This window comes from Salmo trutta, chromosome 6 (assembly GCF_901001165.1).
Source record: "Salmo trutta chromosome 6, fSalTru1.1, whole genome shotgun sequence".
Lineage (NCBI taxonomy): Eukaryota > Metazoa > Chordata > Actinopteri > Salmoniformes > Salmonidae > Salmo > Salmo trutta.
In genome coordinates, this window is record NC_042962.1 from 42,545,472 (window position 1) to 42,567,943 (window position 22,472).

The 22,472-nt window shown below is 41.6% G+C and overlaps 1 protein-coding gene across 1 annotated transcript; it reads left to right on the forward strand.

Annotated features, from left to right (window-relative positions):
* Positions 1–204: 204 nt before the first annotated feature.
* Positions 205–4,594, forward strand: LOC115195956 (gap junction alpha-8 protein). The gene is made up of 2 exons (XM_029756334.1): positions 205–310; positions 716–4,594. Exon 2 carries the CDS (start codon positions 731–733, stop codon positions 1,877–1,879), a length of 1,149 nt encoding a protein of 382 aa, XP_029612194.1. The 5' UTR covers positions 205–310; positions 716–730; the 3' UTR covers positions 1,880–4,594.
* The last annotated feature ends 17,878 nt before the right edge of the window (positions 4,595–22,472 follow it).

Here is a 22,472-nt window from a genome sequence, read left to right on the forward strand (position 1 = left end):
ATGTATATTGTACACTACGTGAGTTGGTATCATTCCCAACTGCGGTGTCCCATACGTTCCCATTTGTGTTGGATGATCCTATTGTCTTCTGCGTCACCACACGTCGCCCGGCGAATAAAGGCTGTCTGGCTCCCAGCTTAAATATTGCAGCAAACTAAAAACCAACCATCAGACTCAATTCATTCACTTCTGCTCAGTGGTGCGACAAGGACTGGGGGCCTTAGGTGGGAAAGAGAGAGGAAAAAAGTTCACTTCACACCATTGGGTGCCAAGAGAAGGGGAACACAACTACACTGGAGCTCTCACTGTGGCAAGTTGCCCATTTGTTAACTTTCACCAATATTATATTCATGTTTCGGGAATAATATAACCTGGGATTGATTATTTATATAGAGTTTAGAGAGTTAAGGTGTTTATTGCTATGATGTTTGTTGCAAAATGTGCTTTTGGACTGGTTTTAGTCATTTGGGGTGAGGCAACGAGGCATGCAACGATTTTGTGTTTGCTCTCTCTGGATTTGACAAAGAGTGAGTGCTGTAGTTACAAAATGTTTTTATCCACAGTGTAGCTAGCTATAAAGAACATTTTTGATTGTTATATGGGGATCGAAAAATGACAAAAGAGAGTTGTGGATGCAACTTAAGGATTCTTTGCATTCTTTGTCGTCAGATCGATTTATAACATGCTTTTCTCTTCTTCAACCCTCAATATGTAGCGCTGATTGTTGATCATGGGTGACTGGAGCTTCTTGGGAAACATATTAGAGGAAGTAAATGAACACTCGACGGTGATTGGGAGGGTGTGGCTCACAGTGCTCTTCATCTTCCGGATCCTCATCCTGGGCACAGCCGCTGAGTTTGTGTGGGGCGACGAGCAGTCGGATTACGTGTGCAACACCCAGCAGCCTGGTTGCGAGAACGTGTGCTACGACGAGGCTTTCCCCATCTCGCACATCCGTCTGTGGGTTCTCCAGATCATCTTTGTGTCTACGCCCTCGCTGGTGTATGTTGGTCACGCTGTGCACTATGTACACATGGAGGAGAAACGCAAGGAGCGCGAGGAGGCCGAGCTGAGCCGCCAGCAGGAGCTGAGTGAGGAGAGGCTGCCGCTAGCGCCTGACCAGGGTAGCGTGCGCACCACCAAGGAGACCAGCACCAAGGGCAGCAAGAAGTTCAGGCTGGAGGGCACCCTGCTGAGGACCTACATCTGCCACATCATCTTCAAGACGCTGTTCGAGGTGGGATTCGTGGTGGGCCAGTACTTCCTTTACGGCTTCCGCATCCTGCCGCTGTACCAGTGCAGCCGCTGGCCCTGCCCCAACACCGTGGACTGCTTCGTGTCGCGCCCCACCGAGAAGACTGTCTTCATCATCTTCATGTTGGCCGTGGCATGCGTCTCGCTCTTCCTCAACTTCGTGGAGATCAGCCACCTGGGCCTGAAGAAGATCCGCTTCGTGTTCCGCAAGCCACCGCCCCAGACCCAGGGCGGTCAGGGCGGCGAAGGCCAGAGCCCAACTGGGGAAAAGAGCCTGCACTCCATGGCCGTGTCGTCCATCCAGAAGGCCAAGGGCTACCGGCTGCTGGAGGAGGACAAGCCCGCATCGCACTTCTTCCCCTTGACAGAGGTGGGCATGGAGGCAGGCAGGCTGCACGCACCTTACCAGGCGGGAAGTGAGAACGTCTCTAAAGTGTACGACGAGTCTTTGCCTTCCTACGTCCAGACCACTGGGGCGGAGGTGAGGGTCCTACCGGAAAGCGGCGAGGACGAGGGCCCCGCAGACCCCGACGTGGAGGCTACCGACACGATAGCAGACACCAGACCACTCAGCAGTTTAAGCAAAGCCAGCAGCAGGGCAAGGTCAGACGATTTGACAGTATGAAAGTGAAAGCAATGTGAAAAAGCATGGGAGCAAAGCCTCACAGAGCCTTAACTCTCGCTGTGAGGGAAGTTAACATCAGCTTGTTATTCGGGAAAAAGAGTTTAAAATGCTGTGCAATGTGCAAGGAGCCTTTAGTTTTAAAAGAAAGATAAACTTGTATTTTATAAGACAGCATTTTTTGTACTGTTTTTATCAATCTATTTAAAAGCTAACAAAAAGAAAAAAGGTCATTTTCAGCAGGATTCATATCTTACAGAGGAGGTTATTATTTAACAAAAACGTGCTGTTTTTTAATTCACATATTTTCTATCAAGAGTTTAACCAAAAACCAAACGCTTCCGATGTTTACATTTTTTGATTAGCCATTTAGCTTGATGTTAAATGTTATATTTCTATTGAGCAAGATATTTTTGCAGTACTGTCAGGGTTACACTTGAGCGTGTGTGTATGTATTACAATAATTTCACATCTACTCACACAAATACAACTCATTTATTTCACCTAATAGACCTACAGTATGTGTGCAAGCTGTATAATGTCCATTTTATTTTATCTGTGAGGTGAAACATCACATTCTCATAGAATTGCCATCAAATTTTTTTTAAAGAAACGACCACTGGTTAAATGAAAATTGACATCAATCTTGGCATTTACGTTTTTAATCCACAACATGTATCAAAAATATATATATTTTGTTGATAACTATGGGAACCATGGAAACTACTGTGGGCCAAATACTTTCTTCCCTTCCTCTACACACAGCCGCCATGATGATAAAGATCTTGCCCTATCAGCACAAAGTATTGTTGAACAAGAGAGAATAAAATAACAAACTCATATTCACAAAGCAGGCCTTCCTTGACAAAGTTTGAAAGAAAACAACTTTTTGATTCCATTTGACGAAATGTGACAACCATAAGCAGTGTCGACAAAGTGCTCAGTTCGCAATGTATGTTTCAAAACTGGAATTAAATGATTCAACTAAGGGCCTCGTCAATAAATTCATTTACACAGTGGTCAACACACTAACGTCTATCATGTCGGTCAGGTGTCGACACAGTTCAACCATGAGTCATATTGTCAGGCAACATGCCATCTTGCTTTACCGATGTTCATATGTACAAATATATGATGAAGAGGTATTCTTTTAAATTGTATTGGTTATCTAGTTGATTCATTTGTGTTACAAATGAAGACTATACATATCAGAAACCCATTGACACTAATTCTGCTAACTGGACAGTGACAGAACATAAATGCTGAAGTGAAACAATTTACAGTCCTTAAAATCAACCTTGCTTTTGAAATATGGAAGCATTTATTACTGTAAGTGCCTCAAGGATATACTTTCTGATACTTGTCTTCAGTCTGTATGAGCCCTTCCATATTGTGACGTTGAAACATCATATTGTGAAATTGAAAGTTGAACTGTGTGTCTAAATAGAATGTCTGTAATGTTTTGATGAGCGTCAATTGATTCCATGTTAATGGTCGCTTTTATTTCTATTTTCATTATTTTACAAGAAATGCTATTTAAAATATTGTAGTGGTTAAGGCATTGTTGCTCTGGGAACTGCTCTAATGTTGTTCATTTGAATTAAATCCCAATTCTATTTTAGGTTATTCAAACATACAGTTTAGAGTTTTAGAATCCTCCTCCTATCTTCCTTCCTCAAAGTTTTGCATATCTTGTTACCCATCACCCTACTTCAGAAAAACACCAGGGTCGTGTTGATCAGGCAACAAAACGGACAAAAACAGACAAACAGAAAGGGAGTACTGTAACTGGCTTGGTTTTGATTGCCATGGCAAAAACATTTTAAAACATGTTCCGTTGTGTGCCCTAATGAACAAGACACAGACCAGAGATCTGATGAACATTTCAATGGTGCTTTCATTCCAACTAAGTCCTGCCATTTTGCCAGAGGCCGAATGATTCAGCAATCAGTATCGCCATCAACACATTGCAACAAATTATGAGAGGCGTTTAGCACAATCACCAGTCAGAGGAGGCAAAGCAAACATTTCTGAGTGTTAATATAGTTGGGAAAGTAATGCTTCCACAGAGGGGGGAATATTGAGCCTTGTTCAACAAACAAATGCAAACCATCTCAGTATAGTGCAGTGGCCCCTCAAACCCATGTCCTAGACAGGATGCTACAAGCTACAAGGTTATCAACTTAGCCCAAAGCTCACATACAGTATGTGTGTAATGTGAACAGGGCAGACGTTTACTTCTGAGGGCTGCTCCAGATGGGGTGCTGTTCATTTGGATTAAATCTCATTTAAAAATGAAATCCAAAACGAATTCATGACATTGGCAAGGTATCCAGTTAAACATTGAGCCATGCTGAAAGTCATCGGCCTTGCTGCCCCGCTCACCTGAATACCAGTAGGGAATATCTGAGATATTAGGGAATATCGGGAATATCAGGAGGAAATATCAGAGGAATATTAGTTTCTTATCAAGCTGTGTACACTTCCAATAATCAAGAGACAGACGAGGGCCTCGTGATTTCAAACCTCACCATAGGGTTAAGTGTCCTAGCAGTATCAAAGTCAGTCTTTTACTGTTTTTACGATCAAAATAAGTATTCTTAGTAAAAAGAAAATAAACGTTTTACTAACTTGTAGTCCTATTTGCTCATAGTTGTGTGCAAGTATCATCTTTTGAAACTGTGAACAAATCCAATAAAAGGTCAGGTGTGGTCAAGAGGTGCCGCCTCCTTGTCTTTTCTGCATCACACATACAGACTTGGGTCGCGCGCACACACACACACACACACACACACGCACACACACACACACACACACACACACACACACACACACACACACACACACACACACACACACACACACACACACACACAGTATATATTTTCATTAGCAAGTATAAAAGGCCATGACTTTCATCTATTCGAATCAGTGTGTAATACATTTCACCAAACCTAAACCCTTACATTTCACAGATTATTTGGTACTCTGACTGAGTGTCTGCTTGTGTTAAATACTGTGATAATGCAACAAATGTTTGGTTATTACTGTAGGCCAAATATACTCCACAAAAAGCTTGTATCGAGAAGCATGTGTAAAGATAAACAATTTGAATGTAAATGTGGAAAGACAACATGTCTCATCACAGCAGCAGCAAACTAAACTCTTGATCAGCTTAGATTGTTGTAGTTGTGTAGTCACACCGAGCAAAATGATGGCGGGGCATAGAGTATAGTATGCGTTCAAACTCTAAGGTAGCACAGTAGCTTATATTTTATTGGAATTCCTACCAGTATATGTGTGTGTGTGCGTGTGTGTGTGTGTGTGTGTGTGTGTGTGTGTGTGTGTGTGTGTGTGTGTGTGTGTGTGTGTCAAATCAAATCAAATGTATTGGTCACATACACGTGTTTAGCAGATGTTATTACGGGTGTAGCGAAATGCTTGTGCTTCTAGCTCCGACAGTGCAGTAATATCTAACAAGTAATATCTAACAAGTAATATCTAACAGTTAAACAACATATACCCAAAATACACGTAAATCTAAGTAAGGAATGGATTAAGACTATATACTGTATGTCAGAGTGGTATTGGACTAAGATACAGTGGCGTAGCATAGAATACAGTATATACATATGAGATGGGTGATGCAATATGTACACACAATTAAAGTGGCTAAGATACCGTAGAATAGTATAGAGTACAGTTTATACATATGAGATGAGTAATGTAAGATACAGAGAAATTATTAAAGTGGATAGTGTTTCATTTCCTTAAAGTGGCCAGTGATTCCTAATCTATGTCTATAGGCAGCAGCCCCTGATGTGCTGGAGATGGCTGTTTAACAGTTAGTGATGTAGTATAGAATACAATACAGTATATACATATGAGATGGGTGATGCAATATGTACACACAATTTAAAAGTGACTAAGATACCGCAGAATAGTGTGGAGTGCTGTTTATACATATGAGATGGGTAATGCTAGATACAGAAACATTATTAAAGTGGCTAGTGATCCATTTCTAAAAGTGGCCAGTGATTCCTAATCTATGTCTATAGGCAGCTGCCTCTGATGTGCTAGTGATGGCTGTTTAGCAGTCTGATGGCCTTGAGATAGAAACTGTTTTTCAGACTCTTGGTCCCAGCTTTGATGCACCTGTACTGACCTCGCCTTCTGGAGGATAGCGGGGTGAACAGGCAATGGCTCGGGTGGTTGATGTCCTTGATGATCTTTTTGGCCTTCCTATGGCATCGGGTGCTGTAGGTGTCCAGGAGGGCGGGAAGTTTGCCCCTGGTTGGGCAGACTGCACCACCCTCTGGAGAGCTTTGCGGTTTTTGGCGGTGCAGTTACCGTACCATGCGGTGATACAGCCTAACAGTTGTTCATCTGTAAAAGTTTGTGAGGGTTTTAGGTGTAAAGCCAAATTTCTTTAGCCTCCTGAGGTTGAAGAGGCTGTTGCGCCTTCTTCACCACACTATCTGTGTGGGTGGACCATTTTGGTTTGTCAGTGATGTGTACGCCGAGGAACTTGAAGCTTTCCACCTTCTCCACTGCGGTCCCATCGATGTAGATAGGGGTGTGTGTGTGTGTGTGGCTGCATTTACACACGCAGCCCAATTCTGACAATTTTCACAAATTGGTCTTTTGACTAATCCAGAACAGCTCTGAAAAAGAGCTGATGTGAAAAGGTCTGATGCGATTGGTCCAAATACCAATTAATGGAAAAAATACGAGAATTCGGCTACCTTTGTAAACACAGCCTCAGTGTCTCTGTGTGTTTCGGACATTTGGAAAGTTTACTGACAAATCTTCTGTTTCCATCAGGACTGTCATGACATTTTTTATCTGACATGCACTTCACTGGCATAAAAGGGTTGGATGGAAACCTGGTTACTGACTGCCAGCTCTGTGGGCTTACAGGTCATGCGAACATTGCTTAGATTGTTTTGCCAGCTATTTGCTATGAGGGGGAACTGCCCCAATGAAATCGCAGGATTTCATAGCATAAATTATAATAGCACAAAATAAATGCACCGTCCTGGGGTGCTCAAATGTGTGTCTGTTCAGTCAGAACTTCTGGCTCTGCTCTAGTCTCCCTCCCACATGAGTCGCTCGCGCCAGATGGCTTACTTCCACCACAGTAAATTTGTTTTGACTTTTGATTGTCTGAGTTCGATCGTCAAGGTCCTAGGATGATGAGAGCGATGTATCTAGATCTGTTCTATGTGCGCTATTTCTATGCTTCCTGGTCTTAAGTTTTGTTTTTGCTTTCGGTTTTGTACACCATTTTCAAACAGCTGGAAATACAACATTTAGACGGTATAATGATTCTCTACACTATCGTTGTTTGTTTTGTCACATAAACTGAAATTAGGCAAACTATTAGAATTTTAACAACCAGGAAATGGCGGAGGGATTTCTGCACAGTGTATCTTTAACAAAGCCGAAAAGGAAGCATTGTGCTGTTTTCAGATGGTTTAGGGACCATCGTAAAAGTGTAATACATGTGATTGCAAGTAAGCAAAAAAAATATTTGTTTTTGCATTCCCATGAAGATTACACACACTGCATAGGGCCTCCAGTCGCTTAAGGGCCCAACATTTTTATTATTGACCCATTTACAAATGTACTTTTCAAAAGCTCCCTATCCAGGTGAAATGGAAATGTACAACCACATAATGTGAAGTCACTGACCCCCCTCATCCATACTACATTCATTAGAATTCCAGTTCACCACTTCCTTGATTTTATAGGCATATTTATTTTGATGGGTCTAACTTTGAATACCTTTCTATCCATATGAGCTAAAGATATACAGACAAGGGCTGTGGGTTCCTTCAACTCTCCTATCAAAATGACACTTTTTTTTATTCCTCCTCTTTTATTCTCTTCCAAATAGTTTTCCTATTACAGATTTAGATATTAATTAACATACAGATCTGATGTTCAATAGCTTCCTATCCACATATACATCTAAAACAACTTGTGGTTAGGTCTCTGACTACCCTCGTCCTTAGTAGGCTACACCCATCAGAATTGCCATTTTTCCTTTCACTGATTTGCCATGAATATTTCCTGCGATGGGTCAAATTGCTCAATGTCCATATGAGCTACAGATCTACAGACAAGTGTGGTGGGTTCCTTGACCTCTCTTATCAAAGGTACACCTTTTATTTATTTTGTATTCCTCCCCTTTGATTTTCTACAAATATTTCTCCTATACAGCTGCGGTTATTAATTCACGTACAGATCACATTTTCAACAGCTTCCAGTCCAAATTACATATACATCTAAAACCACTTGAGTTTGGTTCTTTGGTGTCCCTTGTCACGTCCACTCCCGCTCCGGCGCTCGACGTCGCCGGTCTACTAACCACCGGTCCTGGCAACCCATCCTTACAAATCTAAAAGTGAAAGAATTTGTGCCACGAACGGGTCATAAAGAAATATATATATATATATATATATCACAATATGTAAAATGTTGGTCCCATGAGCTGAAATAAAAGATCCCAGAAATCTACCATATGCACAAAAATCTTATTTCTCTTAAATTTTGTGCACAAATGTGTTTACATCCTGTTAATGAGCATTTCAGCATGATCATTACACAGGTGCACCTTGTGCTGTGGACAATAAAACATCACTCTAAAATATGCAGTTTTGTCACACAACACAATGCCACAGATGTCAAATATTTTGGAATGCCAGAGCTGTTGGCAGAGAATTGAATGCTAATTTCTCTATCATAAGCCGCCTCCAACGTCATTTTAGAGAATTGGCAGTACGTCCAACCAGCCTCACAACCACAGACCACATGTAACCATGCCAGCCCAGGTCCTTGACATCAGACTTCTTCACCTGTGGGATCGTCTGAGACCAGCCACTTAGACAGCTGATGAAACTGTAGGTTTGCACAACCAAAGAATTTCTGCACAAATTGTCAGAAACCGTCTCAGGGAAGCTCATCTGCGTGCTTGTCGTCCTCACCAGGGTCTTGACCTGACTGCAGATTGGCATTGTAACCGACTTCAGTGGGCAAATGCTCACCTTCGACGGCCACTGGCATGCTGGAGAAGTTTGCTCTTCACGGATGAATCCCACTTTCAACTGTACCGGGCAGATGGTGTCGTGTGGGCGAGCGGTTTGCTGATGTCAACATTGTGTCAACAGAGTGCCCCATGGTGGCGGTGGGATTATGGTATGGGCAGGCATAAACTATGGACAACAAACACAATTGCATTTTATCAATGGCAACTTGAATGCACAGATATACCATGATAAGATCCTGAGGCCCGTTGTTGTGCCATTCATCCACCACCATCACCTCATGCTTCATCATCATAATGCACGGCCCCATTTCGAAAAATCTGTACACAATACCTGGAAGCTGAAAATGTCCCAGTTCTTCCACGGCCTGTGTACTCACCATACATATCACCCATTGAGCATGTTTGGGATGCTCTGGATAGACGTCTACGACAGCGTGTTCCAGTTCCCGCCAATATCCAGCAACTTCGCACAGGCATTGAAGAGGAGTGGGACAACATTCCACAGGCCACAATCAACAGCCTGATCAACTCTAGGAGTTGCGAAGGAGATGTGTCGCGTTGCATGAAGCAAATGGTGGTCACACCAGATACTGACTCGTTTTCTGATCCACGCCCCTACATTTTTTTAAAGGTATCTGTGACCAACAGTGCATATCTGTATTCCCAGTAATGTGAAATCCATAGATTAGGGCCTAATGAATTTATTTCAATTGACTGATTTCATATTATGAACTGTAACTCAGTAAAATCTTTGAAATCGTTACATATTGCATTTATATTTTTTGTTCAGTGAAGAAATATGTTTAACAATTTATTAAGGCGACATACAATGCATTCGGAACGTATTCAGAATCCTTGAATTTAAAAAAAAATCCTCATCAATCTACACAAAATACCCCATAATGACAAAGCGAAAACAGAAAACAGAAATACTATACATTATATACATATGTATTCAGACACTTTGCCATGATACTCGAAATTGAGCTCAGGGGCATACTGTTTCCATTTATCATCCTTGTGATGTTTTTACAACTTGATTGGAGTCCACCTGTGGTAAATTCAATTGATTGGATATGATATGTAAAGGCACACCGCTGTCTATATAAGGTCTCACAGTTGACAGTACATGTCAGAGCAAAAACCAAGCCATGAGGTCAAAGGAATTGTCCATAGAACTCTGAGACAGGATTGTGTCAAGGCACAGATCTGGGGAAGGGTACCAAAAAATCTCTGAAGCATTGAATGTCTCCAAGAACACAGTAGCCTGCATCATTCTTAAATGGAAGAAGTTTGGAACCACCAAGACTCTTCCTAGAGCTGGCCACTAGGCCAAACTGAGCAATCGGGGGAGAAGGGCCTTGGTCAGGGAGGTGACCAAAGACCCATTGGTCACTCTGACAGAGCTCCAGAGTTCCTCTATGGAGATGGGAGAACCTTCTAGAAGGACAACAATCTCTGGAGCACTCCACCAATCAGGCCTTTATGGTAGAGTGGCCAGATGGAAGCCACTCCTTAGTATAAGGCACATGGCAGCCCGCTTGGAGTTTTCCAAAAGGCACCTAAAGACTCTTAGACAATGAGAAACAAGATTCTGATCTGATCTGATCTGATCTCATGATCTGATCTGATGAACCCAAGACTCCATGGTCTGAATGCCAAGCGTCACGTCTGGAGGAAATCTGGCACTACCCTTACGATGAAGCATGGTGATGGCAGCATCATGCTGTGGGGATGTTTTTCAGCGACAGGGACTGGGAGACTAGTCAGGATCGAGGGAAAGATGAATGGAGCAAAATACAGAGAGATCCTTGATGAAAACCTGCTCCAGAGCGCTCAGGATCTTAGACTGGGGCGAAGGTTCACCTTCCAATAGGACAACAACCCTAATCACACAGCCTAGACAACGCAGGAGTGGCTTTGGGACAAGTCTCTGAATGTCCTTGAGTGGCCCAGTCAGAGCCTGGACTCGAACCCGATCAAACATCTCTGGAGAGACCAGATAAAAGCTGTGCAGCGACTCTCCCCATCCAACCTGACATATCGTGAGAGGATCTGCAGAGAAGAATGGGAGAAACTCCCCAAATACAGGTGTGCCAAGCTTGTAGCGTTGTACCCAAGAAGACTCGAGCACAGCAAGCAGCAGCAGAATGAGTGAGCGTACCCGGTCAGTTTAAGTAGACCGTCAAATAAGGTAGATGTGATTGATACTAGCTTCTAATTGGTACCATCTCAGCTTATGCATCAGCTGCGGTGGGGTATTCAGGTTTCCTTTCTGAACTGGCTCTGCTTAATTCGTGAATAATCACCAGCAAGCTAACATTAGTAGTTTTGTTTGCTAGCTATCGATTGGATCATTCTAGATAGTTTTAGAGAATTACTAAACTGCTTTTATTAACGGCTTTTGTTAACACGTACCTTGTTTTCCATGAACATTTGTGTTCACTCGTATGAGGCAGGCAATCAGGCAGGCGGGAAAGGAGGGTCACCACTAGATAACACAGCTTAAGTCAGATTCCACCAGGATCACTAGATTCGGTTATACATCAAAATATCTTGAATCATGCATTCCTGCTTAGATGTGTTAGATGAAACAACTCATTTATTGAATACCTCAATTGTCTATTTATACCTCAAAAGTATATTTATCTTACTTCCTATTAAAGCACTGTGAATGACTTTCTTAGATGAATACTCATGATTTGAGTTGAAGGCGCACATAGTGATACGGGCATGTATGGTTAGAATGCCAGGGCTGGATTCTTGTCCCAGTCCATCCCTGTGTGTGTGTGTGTGTGTGTGTGTGTGTGTGTGTGTGTGTGTGTGTGTGTGTGTGTGTGTGTGTGTGTGTGTGTGTGTGTGTGTGTGTGTGTGTGTGTGTGTGTGTGTGTGTGTGTGTGAGTGAGACAGCGCTGATGCTCTCTGTTTGTTTTGTAGGACTGTGTATCAACAGGATGTGGTAAAAGACCAGCCCGAGGTAGCTCACTGATCTATTTAATTAATGATTGAAAGGTGTTAAAATGACCAGTTTCTCATAGCAGGAAAATGATCCTGCAGCAGGAAATGTGAATTATTGTGTGGATTATAATTAATGGACATTTTGTTGGTTATATTTTTAGTTAGTGCAAGTCAAGTCTGCCATTTTAAAATGGAAATAAACTTTAGAGGCCTTTTTAAACCTTATATAAACTACATGTTTGCATGTCCTGCTGTGTAGGAAATTTCTGTGATTTTTTTTTAGAAACTAATCAGATTTGTTCTGCCCTAAACCAATCAGATCATTTTTGCCCTTCGAACAAAGTTGACTGCACTTTGTCAACCTGCAGGCATTTCCTGCAACAACGGGGTGATCAAAATGAGATCCTATCTGTATACATGTGCCATATCCCCTGTTTGATGATGACGCAAAAACATGTGTCTGTTTAACAGAAAGTGTGTGATGATATGTAGCCTATCTGTTGTTGTGCATTCTCTTGTCTCTGGTGTGCAGAGAGGACAGTAGAAAGAGGACACCGAAGCTACAAAGAGAAGATCAACTCAATCTACATGCCTGTGCATGCCTGACCAATACCAGCACAGGGAGCAGGACATGACCTCAAACCTGGAAACACTTTTTCTGACGGCAGTCCGGTTCTAGATTTGAGCAAGTCATTCATAAAAATTACTGACTAATCATTCTCTTTCTACTAAATTAAGTGAATGATACATGTGTAACACATGAATAAAGAGCAAATAAATCTTTAGTCTCCTCGATATTCAAAGGCAAAGGAATTAGTAAAATATTGAGCTAGGCTGAAACACCTGCATTTTGGAGCTTACTTACTCAAGAAAGCAAAAATGAGACCAAGTATGTATGAGGCTTTATTAACTCAATGAATTATATATATTGTTTTACATTGTTTGCTAACTGATTTGTGACACGTATTAATGCCAAAATAAAGTGCAAAACAAGCAAAAAATAAAAAATGTTAGATTTCTTTTTTATTAATAAAAAATTGCAAAACAGATGGGGCTCTGAATGATGGGTCGCCACTGCCGTTAATTGTTATTATTATTTTTTAAATGTGCCATCTGGATTGCTTAATATGAGAAATTTGGAATGATGTATACTTTTACTTTTTATACTTAAATATATTTTAGCAATTACATTTACTTTTGATACTTACGTATATTTAAAAACAAATTATTTTAGACTTTTACTCAAGTAGTATTTTCTGGGTGACTTTCACTTTTACTGGTATCTTTACTTTTACTCAAATATGACAGTTGGGTACTTTTTCCAACACTGACACATTGCAACAAATTATGAGAAGCGTTTTGAACAATCACCAGTCAGAGGAGGTAAAGCAAACCTTTCTGAGTGTTGATATGATTAGGAAAGTAATGCTTCTGCGGAGGGGGGAGCATTGTGCCTTGTTCAACAAACAAATGCAAACCATCTCAGTATAGTGCAGTGGCCCCTCAAACCCCTGTCCTAGACAGGATGCTACAAGCTACAAGGTTATCAACTTAGCCCAAAGCTCAGATATAGTATGTGTGTAATGTGAACAGGGCAGACGTTTACTTCTGAGGGCTGCTCCAGATGGGGTGCTGTTCATTTGGATTAAATCTCATTTAAAAATGAAATCCAAAACGAATTCATGACGTTGGCAAGCTAATCAGTTAAACATTTAGCATGCTGAAAGTAGTCGACCTTGCTGCCCTGCTCACCTGAATGTCAGGGTAATATCAGGAATATCAATAGTAAATATTAGAGGAATATTAGTTTATTTTTCAAGCTGTGTACATTTCCAATAATCAAGAGACAGACGAATAACACACACACACACACACACACACACACACACACACACACACACACACACACACACACACACACACACACACACACACACACACACACACACACATAATCACGCAGCACTTATCACACAGCACTCACGGACACATATACACACACACACACTTGCACATACACACATTCGCGCATCACTCACACACACAAACATGAACACACACACACACATTCACACATAGAGACACACACACACACAGGAATTCCAATAAAACATAAGCTACTGTACAACCTTAGAGTTTGAAAGCATACTATACTCTATGCCCTGCCATCATGTTGCTTGCTATGACTACACTACTACAACTATTTAAGCTGAAAAGGAGTTTAGTTTTCTGCTGCTCCCTATTGGTCACAGTGTGATGAGACATGATATCTTTTCAAATTGTTTATCTTTACACATGCAAGCTTTTTGTGGAGTATATTTGGCCTACAGTAATAACCAAACATGTATTGCATTATCACAGTATTTGACACTAGCAGACACTCATTCAGAGTACCATAGAATCTGTGAAATGTAAGGGTTTAGGTTGGGCGAAATTTTACACCAGTACAAGTGGTGAAAGTCATGGACATTTCTAATGTGTTTGCGTTTATTTTTATTGTGCCTTTATTTAACCAGGTAAGTCCTTGAGAACACATTCTCTGTTACAATAAAGACCAAGATGAGAGCGATGAGAGGGTTAATTGTGAGTGTGTGTGGTGGGGGGCAGGATATGTAAATACAATCATTGGCATTCATGACATGTTGGCTGAAGTGTGAGATTTTTTTTCTCAATTTTTGCTGCTTCTTTGGGCTTAATGTATTACAAAATATATCAAGACAGTCAAGATAACACTAGCCAAGAAACGATAAGGTGCTGCTTGGATATTGTTTAGTACTATTTAAGTATTAAGGAAGTAATAGAGAAGTTTTGAGATGATGGCCAATGTTTTTTTCATGGTTTTGTTTGTCCTTTCAACATGCTGGGGTAAGAAGTCGAAGGTTACACTCATATTATGCAAAGTCTATATTTTAGTTATGAATTTTTTGATCTTTAAAAAGAAATGACAAAATTTAAAGAAATCCAAAGGGTCTACATACTTTTGCAAGGCACTTTATATTGTTTTATGTCCTGTGTATTCGAGAAGAAAGATGACAAGTTCAACAGGAAAGTGAGCCTGTCAGGTAGCCAGCAGCCTTAATTCTTGCACAGAATCTAGCTGTGTTTTTTTTTCAGAGATGTGTGCTCTTTTGTGTGATGAAAATGTCACCCACTGTAGTCTGCTGATTTCTACTGTCTCTCGATGTTGTTATTACATATTGTTGTGTACTAAACAGCACTATGATTCAGTTTTATCAACCTATTGGACACACAGGTGAATATTCTCTGAACCAAACCAAACATAGTGCGAATGGAACCACTGGAACAACAGATGGAAAAAAGACTGGTGAGTTACAGGATGGCATTTAGATATTAAATCTATCTTATATGCACAACATATTCAAAACATAGAAGCCCTTTACACACAACTGATATACAATACATTTGACACAGTTGTTGTGATATACACTCTTAGAAAAAAAGGGTTCTTCGGTTGTCCATAGGAGAACCCTTTTTGGTTTCAGGTATAACCATTTTGGGTTCCATGACAAATACTCTGTTGTTTCACAATCAATCTGCCAAATGTGTTGTACATCAGTTGTAAAACCTGACAGTGTACAAGGCCAGTAACATTCATGATAAAGCAGTAGAATTGCCACTAAGCAACAAGTTAAACTTCCCAAACATTTATATTTTTTATTTCCTTGTTCTTCAGAACCTCTTGGTCTTACTCGACTGTCTATCACGTGTCTGGGTTTGTCGATCATGCTCGTTCTCTCATATGCCATCTTCACCCACCTTCACAAATTGAAGATACACAGGTTGGTGATACTTGTCCCGTTTGGATTTTAGAAGTACATTATCATATATGACCGTTAACAAAAACATTCAAACTGGATTTTATAAATGAATGCCTGGATTTTTTCAATTTCGGATGAGTCTCTTATTCAATGTGTAAAAGTAATGTATAGCAACCCAGTGTTGTGTTCGAGACCACCTAAAGCGAGACTGATTCAAAACTAAGACCGGAGCAAATCGAGACCGAGTCAAGACCGGGAAGGGGACAAGGGGTCTGAGTCAAGGCTGATTCCAGAAAAATGCGAGTCCAATTCAAGACCATGACTGCAGTTTTGTCAAATTACCACCATAATAAGAGTTCCAAATGTCCAGTATTTCTGTGTTCATTTTTCAGAACAACATTATTGCTAACCCAAACACAGTGGAGAACAATGGGTCTTCTACACCTTCAGAGGGCTAAGGATTAAAACAATTATGATTATAATAATATACTGCTCAAAAAAATAAAGGGAACACTTAAACAACACATCCTAGATCTGAATGAAAGAAAAAATCTTATTAAATACTTTTTTCTTTACATAGTTGAATGTGCTGACAACAAAATCACACAAAAATAATCAATGGAAATCCAATTTATCAACCCATGGAGGTCTGGATTTGGAGTCACACTCAAAATTAAAGTGGAAAACCACACTACAGGCTGATCCAACTTTGATGTAATGTCATTAAAACAAGTCAAAATGAGGCTCAGTAGTGTGTGTGGCCTCCACGTGCCTGTATGACCTCCCTACAACGCCTGGGCATGCTCCTGATGAGGTGGCGGATGGTCTCCTGAGGGATCTCCTCCCAGACCTGGACTAAAGCATCCGCCAACTCCTGGACAGTCTGTGGTGCAACGTGGCGTTGGTGGATGGAGCGAGACATGATGTCCCAGATGTGCTCAATTGGATTCAGGTCTGGGGAACGGGCGGGCCAGTCCATAGCATCAATGCCTTCCTCTTGCAGGAACTACTGACACACTCCAGCCACATGAGGTCTAGCATTGTCTTGCATTAGGAGGAACCCAGGGCCAACCGCACCAGCATATGGTCTCACAAGGGGTCTGAGGATCTCATCTCGGTACCTAATGGCAGTCAGGCTACCTCTGGCGAGCACATGGAGGGCTGTGCAGCCCCCCAAAGAAATGCCACCCCACACCATGACTGACCCACCGCCAAACCGGTCATGCTGGAGGATGTTGCAGGCAGCAGAACGTTCTCCACGGCATCTCCAGACTCTGTCACGTCTGTCACGTGCTCAGTGTGAACCTCCTTTCATCTGTGAAGAGCACAGGGCACCAGTGGCGAATTTGCCAATCTTGGTGTTCTCTGGCAAATGCCAAACGTCCTGCACGGTGTTGGGCTGTAAGCACAACCCCCACCTGTGGACGTCGGGCCCTCATACCACCCTCATGGAGTCTGTTTCTGACCGTTTGAGCAGACACATGCACATTTGTGGCCTGCTGGAGGTCATTTTGCAGGGCTCTGGCAGTGCTTCTCCTGCTCCTCCTTGCACAAAGGCGGAGGTAGCGGTCCTGCTGCTGGGTTGTTGCCCTCCTACGGCCTCCTCCACGTCTCCTGATGTACTGGCCTGTCTCCTGGTAGCGCCTCCATGCTCTGGACACTACGCTAACAGACACAGCAAACCTTCTTGCCACAGCTCGCATTGATGTGCCATCCTGGATGAGCTGCACTACCTGAGCCACTTGTGTGGGTTGTAGACTCCGTCTCATGCTACCACTAGAGTGAAAGCACCGCCAGCATTCAAAAGTGACCAAAACTTCAGCCAGGAAGCATAGGAACTGAGAAGTGGTCTGTGGTCCCCACCTGCAGAACCACTCCTTTATTGGGGGTGTCTTGCTAATTGTCTATAATTTCCACCTGTTGTCTATTCCATTTGCACAACAGCATGTGAAATTTATTGTCAATCAGTGTTGCTTCCTAAGTGGACAGTTTGATTTCACAGAAGTGTGATTGACTTGGAGTTACATTGTGTTGTTTAAGTGTTCCCTTTATTTTTTTGAGCAGTGTATATTTAATGATTATACTATTACTATTATTTTCAGTGATATTCTAATGTAATCTCTTCAGTTTTTATTGGAAAGGAAAGGGTTAACACTGAAGAGAAAAAAGACCCAATCAGGATTTTTGTTAGCTGGTCTCTGGGGAGATGAATCTAGCAAGCTAAGTCAGACATATCCTAGGCTGTTGGAAGCTAGATAAAGTCATCTGCCATTCAACTGTATCAGGGCCTAAATTTGCAGTGACAACCAATCACATTTTGACTTAATGGGTGGGAACGTTTTTAAAAAACCTACATAAACTTCTGCCTTCTTGAAGACCAACAGGTCACTGCGCAATAGTGAGCAGTAGTTTTCCCACAGTCGAGCTAGCTTTTGTAGTCGCTAGTTTGCAGTGAATACAGCAGGTGTTATCAAAGAGGATGTTGCTGCTAATTTGTTAGATTCTCCCTTGTCAAAAATAACTTTAAACAGGAAGTTAAGTTTCAAATCATCGTCATCATCTGGGCGCTTGCTGTCTCTTTGAAAATAACTTGTGTGTGGAAAATTGTTGCATTTAAAGCGGAACTGACAGCATTTTAGCAACATGAAATCTTATTCACATCTTTTAAATTTTTTTGACAAGCGGCCACATAGATATGGTCATTTTCACGTTTTCATAAATTCTTGTAATGTTTGGGAATTATGTATACTAAGGCATTTGTGAAAATTCTAAAGCGATATCAAGTGAGAAAGTGGCTGTGCATTTGGACAATTAATAGATGCTGCAGTAAATTAAAGCGAATAAAAACATCTATCTTGTCCAGGACCGGAGTCTACAGTAAGTCTTTATATAAACAAGACATTTGCCACACGACCTGGGATCATTCACTTTGAACTGGACTGTGTGTTTTCAGGCAGTTGCAACAGCATGACTTTAGATCATTAGAACACATTTGCCAAAAGTCACAATGAATAGATTTCTGCAAATATGTAAACACCACGGGAGTCCTCTTACATTTGGGAACTTTACATTCCTATTGATCAAACAACCATGAAAGATAGTCTCTCTCTCACTCGGTTATGCACATCAACAACAACAAGATCAACAACTAATGCTAGCCAGAGCAAGATGAGCTAAGATCTAACAAAGGAATATTAGATAAACCCTCTCAAACTTTTTCAGCTAGTTGGCTGTCAAAACTGCACTGATAAACGATTGGGAATTGTAGTCTCGTTTGTTCTTCTGCAGCTTGCCTGCCTATGCATGCTTGTCCCAAGCAAGCGCCCAAGCTAACTGTCTAAAGTTGGCTAGCTTGCTAACTAGCTACTTCCAGACACAAATGAGAGTTCACCTCAACCTGACCATTTTACTCACCGTAGCAGAGCGGGTTGTGCTGTTTAAATGGTATCTAGAGCATTCTTGACTAACTATGACTTTTTTGTCTACGTTTACTGACACCGGTCATATTCAGCAAGTGTTGCGCATTCATAAATTCATCAGTTGTTCTGCGCTCTGGCACACTCAGACGAGAGTGCTCTGAAATCGGAGTAGATAGCCAGAGTGAATTTGCAAACGCAAGAGATAAGCTAACTGGATAACAGTCGTTCAAGTTCTTGCTAGCTAACCAAATGACTCCTGCATCTCTAGCTGTGTATAGCCACCAAAAAATTATATGAGGGGAAAAATTAATTCACTTACCCACTCCTCCAATAGCATGACATGCAATCCTCCTAGCAGCTACCTAGCTATCTAGCTAATGTTAGGCTCCTGTATTTTACATTGCAACATAAAAAGATACGCCACATTATTAGCCACATTATGACTGACTTGTGATAATTGCCCTGGCTAGTTTGATTGTATTGACATTCCCAGCCTTAGTTACATTCACCTGTTTTTGTCCAGAATATTGAGTCCTTGAAACTGAAACAGTGCATCCCGAATGGAGGCAGCAAACAATGTACCAGATCAGCTATGATTTACAACCTGATAGCAATATATTTTGGACAACCAAGAAATGTATTGGTGAGTTATATGAATCATGCACTGAATTGCATCCATCTAATCTGCCAACAATGCCATCGTTGAACATTGAGTCAAATATAACCTATTTTTAAAACCTACAAAGTTGGATTTGTATTATAAACTGGGAATTTTATATATTTGACTGATATTTCAAGTGCATTCGGAAAGTATTCAGACCCCTTGACTTTTTTAAACATTTTGTTATGTTACAGCCTTATTTTAAAATGGATTATATAGTTTTTTTCCCCTCATCAATCTACACACAATACCCTGTAATAAAAAACAGAAATAGCACATTTACCTAAGTATTCAGACCCATTACTTAGTACTTTGTTGAGGAACCTTTAGCAGCGATTACAGCCTCGAGTCATCTTGGGAATGACGCAACAAGCTTGGCACACCTGTATTTGGGGAGTTTCTCCCATTCTCCTCTGCAGATCCTTTCAAGCTCTGTCAGGTTGGATGGGGAGCGGCGCTGCACAGCCATTTTCAGGTCACTCAAGAGATATTTGATTGGGTTCAACTTCGGGTTCTGGCTGGGCCACTCAAGGACATTCAGAGACTTGTCCCGAAGTCACTCCCACGTTATCTAGGCTGTGTGCTTAGGGTCGTTGTCCTGTTGGAAGGTGAACCTTCCCCCCAGTCTGAGGTCCTGAGCACTCTGGAGCAGGTTTTCATCAAGGATCTCTCTGTACTTTGCTCCGTTCATCTTTCCCTCGATCCCACTCCCTGCCGCTGAAAAACATCCCCACATCATAATGCTGCCACCACCATGCTTCACCATAGAGATGGTGTCAGGTTTCCTACAGACGTGATCCTTGGCATTCAGGCCAAAGAGTTCAACCTTGATTTCATCAGACCAGAGAATCTTGTTTCTCATAGTCTGCATCCTTTAGGTTCCTTTTGGCAAACTCCAAGTTGTCTGTCATGTGCCTTTTACTGAGGAGTGGCTTCTGTCTGGTCACTATACCATAAAGGCCTGATTGGTGGACTAATGCAGAGATGGTTGTCCTTCTGGAAGGCTCTCACATCTCCACAGAGGAACTCTGAAGCGCTGTCAAAGTGACCTTTGGGTTCTTGGCCACCTCCCTGACCAAGGCCCTTTCCCCCGATTGCTCAGTTTGTCGGGCGGCCAGCTCTAGGAAGAGTCTTGGTGGTTCCATACTTCTTCCATTTAAAAATGATGGCAGCAACTGTGTTCATGGGGATCTTCAATGCTGCAGATATTGTTTGGTAAACTTCCCTAGATCTGTGCCTCGACACAATCCTGTCTTGGTGCTCTATGGACAATTCCTTCGACCTCATGGCTTGGTTTTTGCTCCAACATGCACTGTCAACTGTGGGACCTTATATAGACAGGTGTGTGCCTTTCCAAATCATGTCCAATCAATTGTACTTACCACAGCTGGACTCCCATCAAGTTGTAGAAGCATCTCAAGGATGCTCAATGGAAATTGCACCTGAGCTCAATTTCGAGTCTCATAGCAAAGGGCCTGAATACTTATGTAAGTAAGGTGTTTCTATTTTTTTTAAATACATTTACAAACCTGTTTTTGCTTTGCCATGATTGGGTATTGTGTGTAGATTGATGAGGGAAAAAACACATCTCATAAATGTTTTGAAAATACTGTAACGTAACAAAATGTGGAAAAAGCCAAGGGGTCTGAATATTTTCCGAATGCACTGTATGATTGTCTGTTTGTTTCATATCTGCAAATTAGTTAAAACACTGTCAGTTCCACTTTAAACTGTAGGTCACTGGTTACTTTGTGTGCTAAACGTGAAATGTTTTTTCCAATGGGAAGTAATAGTTGTAAATTTCGATTGGGAAATGCTTAATGATGGTGTTTTTGTATTCTTATGATTGGGACCTCCTGGCTTATTATGTCCCCAGTGGTGAGCATCTTTCCACCCGGGCCCGTCTACTTCCCTGATGCAAACAAACAACACTTTGGACTAAACATTTTCAATACCTGCTTTGCATACCCATTTTTGCCTTAGCATTATTTGGTAGGTATCATAAACTCAAACGTCTTTCCCTACCCTACCGGCTACCAATGTCATTATTCTGTGCTAAAACCAGTTGAGAGCTACTCACTCTTGCTGCCTGCAGATGATATTCCGCTAAAACTAGGCTGTGTGCGCCACGCGTGGGAATATTTGTCACGTGCTTTGCGATTGTGTAGGATACTTTGTGCATGATTTCTCTATGGTACTACATAATTGATCAATCGTATACCTCCACTACACTAGTTTGATATGCATTAGTAGGAATTAAGAAGTGAGTATACGCAATGTCCACTGAAAAATAATTTGATTTTGGGTTTATACTTTACTTGCCTATAGCCATACTACACCACTAACCCTTTGTGTTTTACAAAAAGTGCACTCTCCTACGTGAGTGCGCTGGTATTACGGTGGCTGTCCTTTCAGAATCACAAGTCTGTCACACACTGAAGGCCTACAGGTTCACCACTTCGCCAATATGTCTATAATATATATAAAGGCTGTTAAGATACCGTTTAATGTTTCAAGAAAGGAGTGTATATATTTGGCCTAGCAAAGAGGTTTTATGCGCTGACTGAATGGAAGCTGATTATTATGAGGTTTTTACTCCGCTGGTCTTGGCTGGTCTCTGAAGAAATGACAAGTCCTCACTATCCGAGACCAAGTCAAGACCGAGTACAAATGTATCTAACACCAAGACAAAACCTAGACACTCAATATGTGGTCTCAAGACCGGCCT